Source organism: Sinocyclocheilus rhinocerous, unplaced genomic scaffold, assembly GCF_001515625.1.
Source record: "Sinocyclocheilus rhinocerous isolate Xijiao unplaced genomic scaffold, SAMN03320098_v1.1 scaffold147, whole genome shotgun sequence".
NCBI lineage: Eukaryota > Metazoa > Chordata > Actinopteri > Cypriniformes > Cyprinidae > Sinocyclocheilus > Sinocyclocheilus rhinocerous.
Window position 1 is genome coordinate 507,364 of NW_015651498.1, and position 13,283 is coordinate 520,646.

General features: G+C 38.0%; 1 protein-coding gene across 4 annotated transcripts in view; it reads left to right on the plus strand.

Annotated features, from left to right (window-relative positions):
• kcnab2a (potassium voltage-gated channel subfamily A regulatory beta subunit 2a) overlaps positions 1-13,283 on the plus strand; it is a 140,392-nt gene that overhangs the window by 88,305 nt on the left and 38,804 nt on the right. The window contains exon 1 of one of the 4 annotated variants that reach the window (XM_016518384.1): positions 12,288-13,225. The exons of the other annotated variants lie outside the window; for them this stretch is intronic. Within the exon in view, the coding sequence (XP_016373870.1) occupies positions 13,017-13,225 (209 nt within the window). The 5' untranslated portion in view covers positions 12,288-13,016. Of the gene's footprint in view, positions 1-12,287; positions 13,226-13,283 lie in introns of those variants that run through there. 4 annotated transcript variants of the gene reach the window in all.

Consider the following 13,283-nt stretch of genomic DNA (forward strand, 5'->3'; position numbering starts at 1 on the left):
ATAAAAGTTCTATGCTTTATATATAGGCTAAAGTGAGTTTGACGTTGTATTTTGTTGTTGCATTCAAGCAATTGACGCCGAATTGACGCTAATTCGAAAGTCAAAGTAAAATGCGTACGGAAAAAATGCGAAGGAAAGCGAGGAAAAGAGGGAACGCCCCTGCCCCCACGGTGATACCGGTATTATCGATGTTGTCACACGTCGATTAACCGGTGGGAAAATGTCCTCACCGTCACAACCCTACAGAGGACATAAAAAGTGTTGTGCAGGAGATTCACCTCCTCATCGCCGTCTTTCAATCATCATATAGTTCCTGGACATGTCGGTCTAACAATGTCAGCGGGTTTAATAATGATGGATCAGGTTTGTCTGCGAGCCATTATGGGCCACCAGTGATAATTTGAAGTTGTTAATGCTTGTCACTGTAATTTCTAACGTGAGGTTGTTAATGTCCCCGTTAATCCCATCTTCACTTTTCAAGAGCAGGTTGGGAGTCATATCTTCTTGATCGCTCTGAATACGAGCTTTTTGTGATATGATTTTCACCAAGCAATGATTACCCGTAACAGTCTCTTTCACACTGTGATATTGTGTTGTCAGCGCAGTGTTTGAGGAAATGTTTAAGATAAGCTGGAGCTGAGCTCTTAATTAAGGCAAGAAGCCGCTGAGACGCTGACAATAGAGAATGAAGTTTGCAGTTTTACAGTAAAGTGAAGTGAGCATGATAAAGAGAGAAGCGGGAATGCGGTTTTTCTGTAGCCAGGAAATTTGAAATCAGTGTTGTTTTAGTATCATTGATATACTATTGTAGTTTTTGTTAATATTTGAATTGAGTTAGATTTTATTTTTTAATTCTAGTTGTGTTTAGTAATTGTGTTTTTGTCATTTTTTAAAATGTCTATATAGTTTTTTTTTGTATAGTTGTAGTTCCCTTTCAAGAGAACTTCGAACTGCGTCCTCTAGGAGTCGCTATGGGGAAACCTAGAGGACGCAGTGCCTACTCAGGGAACCATGGTTACATACGTAACCTGAGACGTTCCCTTTCAAGGAAACTTCGAACTGCGTCCTCTAGGTTTCCCCATAGCGACCCCTAGAGGACGCAGTGTCTCGTTCCCTACTCAGGGAACCATGGTTACATGCATAACCTGAGACGTTTATTCAGTTTTACTTCTTTTTGTACTTGACTGTAACTAAATGAAAATAAGAAATGTTGCCTTGGCACCTAGCTGAAATAAAATAAGTATACATTTCCTTAATATTTCATTTTATTTGAAATAAAATTCAGAGTTGAGTTTGTGTCAACTGGTTATTTTTAGGAAGCTTTATGACAGTAACAGATGCATGTTCAGGAATCAGGTGTTTTCCTGAGTAAAGCAGAGGCATGGAAGTGAATCTGAAGTGACAGTTGTCATGTTACTGTGTCCTGGTCTGATCTGAGCTGCAGTCTGTCCCTACTGACGTGAGTTTGTGAAGGGAGGTGGGCTGTGTAATAGAAAATCTTTTGGTTGAGGAAAGCCGCTACGATCTTTAGGATCAGTGCCTTTTATTTCATGCATCTAAGAAGTGAAAGGACAGCTATATTTATGTCAAAAGGTTTTCATTATTGCTGTATATGATTGTTGGGTTTAGGGAGACCAGCACAAAAGGATGTTGAAGAAACAGTCCAGTTTAAATTCAGTGTTTGCATGGAACAAACTCCACTTACAGGAATTAGATTTGCATGTGAATGAAAAGTGAAAGGGTCTCTGTAACGTTTTTATTCTGTAGGTGTCTTCCAACTATATAATCCTAATCTCAATCTAGTCTTCTGTTTGTCCATCACAGTAACTTAATGCATGTATAATATATTTAATTTAAATTAATTAATTAATGTTGTTTTTGTTTTTACATTTTAAATATACATTTATTTAGTATTTTTTATTTTGTCATCTTTCATCATATATACAGGATTATAAATATTAGATCATATAATTTGTTTTTATTAGCAAAAATATATGCAAGTTATGCTTATAATGTGTACATTCACTTTTCCTGGAAAATGTATAAAAATTGTTTTAACTGAGAACACTATTACAAAGTCATTTTTTAAATTTAGACACAACACAACACTACCTTGGTGACATTCTACCTTGACGTCAGCAGAATTCACATTAACTCTATTCAATACATAACAGAAATCCAAATGTTTAGTTTTACAAGGCATATGTTCTGCATCTGTGATGCTGTTCTGTCAACTGGCCTGAAACACAGACTGGTTGCCTAAGAAGTGAAAGGACAGCTATATTTATGTCAAAAGGTTTTCATTATTGCTGTATATGATTGTTGGGTTTAGGGAGACCAGCACAAAAGGATGTTGAAGAAACAGTCCAGTTTAAATTCAGTTTAAGCGATGTACCTCTTTGTCAAGCAGTGTTTGCATGGAACAAACTCCACTTACAGGAATTAGATTTGCATGTGAATGAAAAGTGAAAGGGTCTCTGTGACGTTTTTATTCTGTAGGTGTCTTCCAACTATATAATCCTAATCTCAATCTAGTCTTCTGTTTGTCCATCACAGTAACTTAATGCATGTATAATATATTTAATTTAAATTAATTAATTAATGTTGTTTTTGTTTTTACATTTTAAATATACATTTATTTAGTATTTTTTATTTTGTCATCTTTCATCATATATACAGGATTATAAATATTAGATCATATAATTTGTTTTTATTAGCAAAAATATATGCAAGTTATGCTTATAATGTGTACATTCACTTTTCCTGGAAAATGTATAAAAATTGTTTTAACTGAGAACACTATTACAAAGTCATTTTTTAAATTTAGACACAACACAACACTACCTTGGTGACATTCTACCTTGACGTCAGCAGAATTCACATTAACTCTATTCAATACATAACAGAAATCCAAATGTTTAGTTTTACAAGGCATATGTTCTGCATCTGTGATGCTGTTCTGTCAACTGGCCTGAAACACAGACTGGTTGCTGTCCTTATTGTTGAGCTCTGGTCTTTCTCAGCACAGATAAGATGCTTTAATGTGTTTTCTCCGTCACAGGGTGTGTAGCACAGCTGTGCATGTAGCAGCTGTTAGTTAAGCATGATTTGCATGATTTGCATAATGGTTCACAGGAGTCAGCGTGTGTGTTTTCATTAGTGTGTTTTGATATGTGGTATTGCTTGCCAACAACTTGCAAGCCTGCGTCTCCAGGTCTCTCCGGAGAATCAAGTGTTTGTGGGATATTGGAATACTCCATCAGGGAATACTTCAGCGTCTCACCAAAGCATCCAGTTACTGGCAGGTTCAACCAAAAGACAAACGGATCCTTGATTTCAACATGCACATCTTTTTTTCTTAATGCGCTTTGTGATTTTTCCTACATTTTCTTAGTTTTGCTCAGCTGTTTCTGTTTGGCCCTAATCGGAAAGCAATTTGTTTTCTGCCATTCAGAGATTCACAGGAGACTGTTTAGCCGGCCATGACGAGGAAAAACCATCGGTGGCTGTTATAATGTCTTCCACAGAAGCAGTAGTTATATTGTAACCTCTCTCATCTTAACAACAATGGTTCAAAGTGCCAAACGCGAGTAGCATCATCACTGAAACGTGTTACTCACCCGGTAACATCTTATGAAAGGTGGTGAGAATTTGAGATTGCTTAGTACTATCATACAATTTGCAACGGCTTTGATGTAATTATATAAATATAAGCTATAGTCTGACGCGCTACATGTCTGCTGTAACAGTACTGTTTTCAGTGTTGATTCACTGTAAATGCTAGCTGCGTTTGATTTCATTCATTTGCATTTGGGAACGCAACATTCGTCATTATAATCGTGTATATGTTGTTTATAAAGAGAAGTTTCAATGATCCTTCTGAAATCATTCTAATATGTTGATTTGCTGCTCAAGAAACATTTACTATTTATTATTATCAATGTTAAAAACAGTTTTTGCTGCTTAACATTTTTGTGATACCACTCAAACAATTGTGTAAGATTTAAAAAAGAGAGAAAATAATTATTTTTATTCATAATACAGTAAAGTAAAAAAAGTGAGTGAAGACAATAACATGATTCAAAAGATTTCTATTTAATAAATATATTTGATAAATGCAAATAAATGCTGTTCATTGAACTTTCTATTTATCAAAGAATCCTGAAAAATAAAATGTATCGCCATGTCCACACAAAATATGAAGCAGCATGACTGTTTTCAACATTGATAATAATCAAGCTCTTCAAAATTGTTTGTAAATGCAGACTGCATGGCTAGGTGCTTGATTTTATACATCTGTGGCAACTGATTGAAACGCCTGAATTCAATAATGAAGAGGTGTGTCCCAATGCTTTTGTCCATATAGTGTATATACACTTGTACGGTTTAATGGGGTCATATGACGTTGCTAAAAAATAACATTATTTTGTGTATTTGGTGTAATGAAATGTGTTTATGCGGTTTAAGGTTAAAAAAACACATTATTTTCCACATACTGTACATTATTGTTTCTCCTCTATGCCCTGCCTTTCTGAAACGCGTAGAATTTTATAAAGCTCATCGTTCTGAAAAGCGAGGTCTGCTCTGATTGGCCAGCTATCCAGTGCGTTATGATTGGCCGAATACCTCAAGCGTGAGACGGAAATGTTACTATTTAATAAATATATTTGATAAATGCAAATAAATGCTGTTCATTGAACTTTCTATTTATCAAAGAATCCTGAAAAATAAAATGTATCGCCATGTCCACACAAAATATGAAGCAGCATGACTGTTTTCAACATTGATAATAATCAAGCTCTTCAAAATTGTTTGTAAATGCAGACTGCATGGCTAGGTGCTTGATTTTATACATCTGTGGCAACTGATTGAAACGCCTGAATTCAATAATGAAGAGGTGTGTCCCAATGCTTTTGTCCATATAGTGTATATACACTTGTACGGTTTAATGGGGTCATATGACGTTGCTAAAAAATAACATTATTTTGTGTATTTGGTGTAATGAAATGTGTTTATGCGGTTTAAGGTTAAAAAAACACATTATTTTCCACATACTGTACATTATTGTTTCTCCTCTATGCCCTGCCTTTCTGAAACGCGTAGAATTTTATAAAGCTCATCGTTCGGAGGGCGTGGACGAGTCTTAACTTTTATAAAGAATATCTCTTTGGGTTTGAGACTTTAGTCTTTGGAACTTTAGGGATCTTATCTATTCACAAACAGCTTGTAACACTCCAAAGAGAAAGGAAAACTTGAAATCGCATCATATGACCCCTTTAATATTTTGGTCATACCGCTCACAAGTGGCATATTGCAAAAAATAATTTTCTTAATCAGTATTAATGTCTTGTTTTCCAGTTAACATTTCTCAACATACTTAAAACATTAAACATTTACTTGAATTATTTTCAGTGTTATTTTCAGAGACCTCTAAAAGATTGATGCTCAAATTGAGGAAACAAATCCTTCCTATTTTTCTTACTAAATTTTCTTATATTTCTCTGAAAATGTTTTTCCCCCTTCTCAATAAGTGTCTTATTTCAAGGATGTTAAGATATTGTGGAAAACACACTAACCTTGCAGCAAGACCAAACTGTTGTGTTTCAGATTTCCTTCACACACCTAGATTGAGAATAACCAGAGAATCTGGAGCAGAAAGTCATCCTTGGACACTGTGTGGATGAAAACTTCAGTTGCCATAGAGATTGCACATCCGCCTTCTCAAATTCACAAGGACTGTGACCAGTCAGTGTGGGAAGAAGACTTATAGGTTTCTAAATCGGTGAAATGGCACTATACATCAGTTCCATCTTGTATTGATCAAGCTCTCTGCATCATTTCATCGGCGAATTTTGTCCTGCACGTCACACACTTTCATTGATCACCCCCTATCACATTTGACCAAATCATGAACCAATATCAGCCAGCCCGATGAATCGATGTGCTTACTGAGGCATGATGGTTATAAATCGTTTGTTACTTGGCAACTAGATCCCACACACACAGGTCAAAATACAAATACTTAAAGCGTGCCGCTTCCCAGATGGCTCTGCTCATCTGCGGAGGGTTGTGTGACAGTGGTGTGGGTTTCACCGTTATACTGTACTTGCAGATACACAATGAGTAAACCAGGCCCCTGGACTTGTTCAGCTTGATATGCTACGTGTCGTATTGTCACGGCTCCTGACGCTCCGAGGCATGGCGGATCCCAGCATTGGCTTTCGCATGTGTGTATCCCAGATATAAGCCACTTTTTAAATCGTCAGGCACAGTAAAAAAATGATTTATTGAGGTTTAAAAAAAATCAAATCATTTTGTCTCCACAAGTTTGGTGACTCTGCTGTTTGATCGTAAGAGGAGCTGACATAGACAAAGCCTCGCGCCACTTGACGAGTTCTGCATCGTCCAGGGTTGCGTACAGGTGACTGAATTGGAGACTGGGTTTGAACAAGGGTGGCATGTGAGCCTTGCACTGGGTTTCCACGGGTCCTTAAAAAGGCGTAGGACCAAGAAATGTTCTTCCAATCAAAACGCTCGGTCCGAGCGTTTAATTGGCTTTCCTTCCTGTCTGTCAACGTATGTATTAGCATACCTCTGCGCACCCGATTCGTGCAGGCAGGATATGTCATCAGCACGTTCATGCACGCTGTGCAGACAGAGCGAGAATGGCAGACAAACATCAACAACCCGATCTTCCTTCCTGGTATAGTACTTTTAAAGTTTTCTCACCGGTGAATGACACATGATGTAGCCCAGCGGTTCCCAATTCCAGTCCTCGCACCTCCCCACTCTACATATTTTGCATGTCTCGCTTAGTTAACACACCCGATTCAGATAACCATCTCGTTTGAAGTGAGCTATGTGCTTGAACTGTGTACCGATCGATATGATCCCTACACAGTGTTCATTGCTCCCTACTCCCTGAGCAGGGGAAATCCATAGAAGTTTACTTCACTTCGGAACATTCATTCACGGATTTGCGCTGCGCAGCCTCTTCACACACAGACGAAACTTACTAGAGAAGTGTGACATAATATACCTCTGTAAATAAATACTATTTAAATTTAATGCGCGAGGACTGGAATTGGGAACCGTTGATGTAGCCTATTGTAGTAAAGTTGTCTCTGGTATTCTGGTCTGACTCTGTGAGTGTATATGCATTCAGGGGGCGTGGCTTTGGACGGCGATTGCAGGGAGGGTGGGTCGTTCGCTTTCAGTGCTATCAGGCTAAAGTTAGCATTTTACAAGATCTGCTACTGCACCTTTAATTATGATTTCAAGAGGTCTTAAATTTGGGGACGGAAAGACAAGAATTGCGACATGGCTTAATGTGATGATTAAACTTCAAAAGGCTATGATTTCATTGAATAAATATGAGCACTGCATGTTTTTAAAGTCAGGTGCTGCGCTGCTTTGTGTACTCTCGTTAGCGGGGAAACCGCTATATTCTGCTGCTCCAAAAGCGCCACCTGCTGGCAGAGAATCAATTTGCATTTTTCAATAAGCCCATCTGGTGTTTTTGTTCAGACCACTGCGAAAATCAACTTATATTTTCACGCAGCAAATACTCAGTGTCTTTATTGTTTAGATTTTTGATCCACCAGTTCACATTTACAACTAAGATATATTTATAAGTTATTAAATTAATACAATAATTGATTAGTAATAATTGTTTAAATTAATGTACTAATTTATACTTTTGACTCATCCCTTTTATCATTTTATAAAACGGTTTGCTTGTGTGAAAACCTGTAACTGAACTGCAAGTCATGCTTTTTAGACATTGCCCTACCCCACTTATATGGTATTCACTTTATTTGTACAGGATTTTAAAAATCTTGCAGATATCCTGCTCGCACTGCAGAACACTGTTTAAGAAGCCTCCCTCTAACCCGTATAGATGTTTGCGTTAAACACTTTTCCCTTTCGATTTCAGTCGAGAGCCTGGAATGGCTGTAGCGGACAAAGATGGACAGTTTGTGTGTCTACTGATGGAGACCTACCAGCTTACCATCACTTGCACATCTGTGTTCTTAGTTGTCTTGCAGATGGGATAAGGATAAGTGGCAGGGTCCATAATGAAACTCGCCACATGGCAAATAAATTGGTCAAACAGGAAGTACTCGCCAGTTGGGCAGCACCTTTATTAGCGTTTAAAACATGACATGGTTAAGTCAGATTCTAAAAAAGGTAGTCTATTCCTCGCTTATGTCAGCAACGTGAGAGAATAAAAGGGATAGTTCGCCTAACAATGAAAATTCTGTCATTATTTACTCACCCTCGTGTTATTCCAAACTGTACAACTTACACCGCGTCTACACCGGACGCAAGCGGCGCAACGTGACGTGACAAAATACTATAGAACCCATTATAATCAGTGTTGCTGTCTACACTGGATGCGGCGCGGCGCGACACGACAAATCCCTGACAGTAAACTGCTGCCTCGTTCTATTTATGACGTACTGACACAAATTTCAAATGATTTGCAATGGTCGCGTTGTCGCATCCAGTATAGACAGACTTTAGCTGTTGCAGTTAAATTAATTAACATCTTAGATAAACTTACGTTAACATATTTTTAAAGACATAGTTCACCTAAAATAAGCCACCAAAACGGAAATATGAGGGTGTTTGTTTTTATTACATACAGTTTCATTTGAAAGCCAGAGACTGACACATCTCATTTATGATGCTGAGAGAGAAAAAATGGCCTGGTTGTCATGCACAGGGCCGTTTCTAGCCAATTTGACGCCCTAGGCGAAATCCCTATTGATGCCCTAGGCGAAATCCCAGTGGAGATTCAGTGCATTGAGTTCCACAAATCTGAATGCATTATTTGTAAATTGACTGTTAAGATAAACATTTTGCACAATTTAGTACTAATTGGCGCCCCTTCAGCTGGTGGCACCCTAGGCGACCGCCTAGCTCGCCTATGCCTAGAAACGGCCCTGGTCATGCATATGCAGTTTTAAACAAATTGGTACATTTCTTGAAATAAATATATTTGTATAAAAAAAACAGTGCAAAGTACAGTTTCATGGTCTGTAAGAACTCTATATGGCTGGTGATTTTTCTCAGTTCACTCACTGTTGGCAGAAAGTTAGCAGGTCTTGGTCAGATATACTTCATTATTTTATTTCTGTAAAAGTGTGCTCCATCAGCTCTTTAACTAGTCCTGTGCCCACACCCAATTACCACTAAATTTGCTTGGTCTGCCAATATTATTTTCCAGCTTCCCCATGTCGTTCCTGTCTGCATTGATTTCCATAACACAGCTAATTGGTTGCTGCTGTGTGCTTCCTGTCTTTACCACATCACATACTCTGCTGATACTGACATAATTGGTCAACTGAGCCACATTTATGAAAGTTTCGTGATGCGTGAAATCTTCACCACACATTAAAGGGTTAAGAGAGGTGTCGTGAGTTGAAGGTAATAGTTTGGCTAACATATTCCCCCGTGTGCATCCTACCGGCTGACAGGAAGGCAGGCAGGTGAACTATAGCGATTTAGCGGTTGCATTGTAATGTGCTTCAGCCTCCCCTGGCTTTGATACACATTCAGACAGATCAAGTTGCATAATGAATATTTTACACATGTTTGCACTGCATGCATGTATGAAAGATCCAGCCGTGCACTGGTCGAAATAGTTGTTCGCCTGCACCAGCACTCTGCTCTTTTATTCTCTTGATAATAGTCAACAGCTTGAAGTCAGAGTGAACACCTCATAATGCACTAGCCAATATGGTGGCATCAGCTGCAAGCTGTGCAAATAAACCTCCTGTTCTTGCTCTCAATCTTCTGTCTTATTCTCTATCTATAGTTTCAATTTAGTGAGCTCTACTGACGTATCAAGAATTGTACATATGCAACATAGTGCAACAGTGAGCACTAATTTTTATTTTTGCTATTAATTTTCTCCATAGGCATGAAAAACAGAGAAACAGAATAAAATAATGTAAATAAAAAAGAATCAAATAAATAGGCCTACACTAAATATCTAAAATACTTAAATAACTATCAAATTAAGATGACAAAACGAAAAACTGTTAACTCTTAGACCCGCAACAAATAACACCATCATGCCATCACAAAAATCCCATCAATCTGCAGTTCGGGACTTTTCATCAGCTGGTCATTTGTTTCTATTCACAGTGTGTTTTTGCAGCGTTGAGCAACATAGCCAATCACAGAGCTATCTGTCAATTTCATGAACGCAGTGGCCAATCAGAGGTGGTTAAGTTACAATCCACTCACCACTCAAAACGCTGGTGTTCTGTTCAGTGCTGCTGAGTTCTACACGTTCACAAATTCTCTCATTACAACAAAGAAAGTGTAGACATGATGTACATAAGAGATTAGTTGTGCAGTGTAATGCTTCTTTTTTAACTCTGTTAACTTTGTGAGAGTGCGATGAACTACAGTAAGATGAGTGACAGCTTTCCAGTGATGATAAGGGGAGCGCTCTTTGCGCACTTTCTAGGCTATAATCCATTCAGAAATTGAATAAATTCACTCACAGATTCACTCTTTGATTAATTCTCTGATAACCATTTATCCAATATTGCCACTTCCCATTGTGTTGCGTATACTACATCAGTTAACTAAGTGAAGGTGAAGCAGGTGCTTGCTCAGCGAAATATGTCTGTAGGTATGTTGCACGTGCCCATGAGTTAACAAATATGTATAGCTTTTTTTTTTTACTTTTACCATGCAGAATACTTCAAAAAAATACTTGAGGAAAAAAACATTTAAAAATGTTTAACTGATTCTTGAAAAAATGTTTCTTACTTTCGGTTAACAGTTAAATGGTCAACATGAGCATCCCTAAAATAAAAACATTCAAGCCTTGAACCAAACCATCCACCTGAAAGGTGATTCATAATCAAAGTACTCAGCAAAAGACAACGGTACAATGCTGTGCATTTAACATATTTTATATAATTGATCAAAAAATGCCAGTATAGTATGAAAGAACCGAAATATCGGTTTTCAAAGCTATGTTAAAAGCACATATTTAAAAGACTAATGAGGAGTTGTTGTGATGCAGGTTTAGTTATTCTAAATTGTACCTATGTTTTTATGTGATTTGTGTTGTTATTTGTAACTGTGTTTGTTTTTATGTAATTTTATTGTGGTATTGTGAAGCACTTTGGGCTGGTGTTGTATTAAACTGTGCTATATGAACAAACAAACAAACAAACAAAGAACTAACTAGAAATAATTTATTATAAGTAAAAAAAAAAAACATATATTGGAAGTTTATTGCAAAATATACGCATTGACAGTGACTTGCATTTGCAGTGCTTTATGGGAGTGGCTGCTTTTTTGCTGGGATTTTAGTTTTATTGACTTCTCTGATTGATGGATGTGTCTTCAGGGTTTTGAGTATTGTAAGTTTTGCAAATTAAACTTTTGTTGTTGTTGAAATTGCATTTTTACAGAAGAATATGTCATTACATAACAATGGATCTCATAGTAGTGCGTTCTTGAAAGATTTTTTTTTATAAATTAATACTTTTATTCAGCAAGGATGCGTTAAAATTATCAAAAGTGGCGAAAAGGCTTTTATATTGTTACTTACATTTTTTTTTAATGCTGTACTTTTGAACTTTATATTCAGCAAAGAATCCTGAAAACAAATGTATCAGGGTTTCCACAAAAATATAAAATATGAAGCAGCACAACTGTTTTCAACACTGATAATAATTAAGAAATGTTTCTTGAGCAGCAAATCAGCATATTAGAATGATTTCTGAAGATCATGTGACACTGAAGACTGGAGTAATGATGCTGAAAATTCAGCTTTGCATCACAGGAATAAATTACACTTTAAAATATATTCAAATACAAAACAGCTACTTGAAGTTGTAAAAAGATTTCACAATATTACTGTTTTATTATATTTTTGCTCAAATAAATGCAGCCTATAGTGAGCATAAGAGACTTCTTACAAAAACACACACAAATCTTACCGACCCCAAACCTTTAAACAGTAGTTTACATTATTGCTAAACGTGTGGAGAAAATGAAGGGGATTTTTACTTCAGAAGTAACTTCAAAAAATCGCAAAGCATTTGCAGATTAGCTGTGTGCAATGAAAATAGTGCACAAATAAGAAATATAAAGTGGAGCATTAGTACAAATATTAAAGAAATATCTGTGCAGAGCAAACCCTCCCACACTCCCTCTCTCTCTTTCTCGACCACATTCTGTGTTTCTGTGCTCTCTCTGTCAGCCGTTTGCTCCTCCCACCCTCTCGTACTCGTTCACTCACGCTCTGCCTCTTTGTGTCTTGCGCTATGAATGCACTTGTAAGTTTAATATCCGCTGAGGAGGAGGAGGAGGAGCACCAGTGCATGTGAGGTATCTCAGTAGCTGACAGATACAGTGCTCACAGGAGGAGACAAGAGAAGACATCTTATCCATTGCATTAGTTTGTTACTTTATGTTTGAAGTCTGTTTTGTGTGCTGGCACTCCCAAGTGATCTGAAGCACAGAGCTGAGATTACAAAGAAACCAGCTAGTGTGTTTGGATATGTAGCGTATTTGATCGGGGTTGAAACGAGGACTTGAACGCAGAGAAAAAACCGCTGAACCTGAAAAAGGAAGGTAAGACCTTTCTATGGACAGTTACTCTTACGTGAGACTATATGTGAGATGGGAGCCGTGCAGGTGGTCTTGAGTAGCAGGCTACGTGATAATCGAGCTGTGAACTTCACGTGCCGGTCGGGGAAGCAATGAAATGAGATTCACGGGCATCGCTGAAGATCGCCTTATAAGCTCTTTGCCAGTCTAGTTGAGAGAGTCAAGCTTCGGTTGGATCAGCCCTCCTGATATTCTCCGGCTGAACCAAGCAGGAGTCCGGCACACTGCACAGTCCAGTAGGACCGAGGAACTTTTAAATTCGCTCTCCGGAGGATCTGGACCTGGCTGACTTCTCTTTGTTTCTTGGAGACGCTTGGCACTCTTTCATTGAGTTTTCTCGGTGATAACTGTGCATCCTCTGAGACAGGATGCAGGTGTCGTTTGTTTGCACAGACCACCGGTCCATGAGCCGTAGCACAGATGACAGGCTCAATCGACAAAACGCTAACAGTCCGAACACTGGTACCCGAAGCAAGTTCAAAGCCGTGGCCATGGTGGCCAGGAGCCTTGGGCAGCTTTCCGTCCAGAGCATCCCTTCTTCAAGTGAACAGAGCATGAGAACTGGCATGAAGTATAGGTAGGAAAGCATATATTGAAAGAAGAGTTTATTTTGTAACTGTAAAGCCTGTAGGATA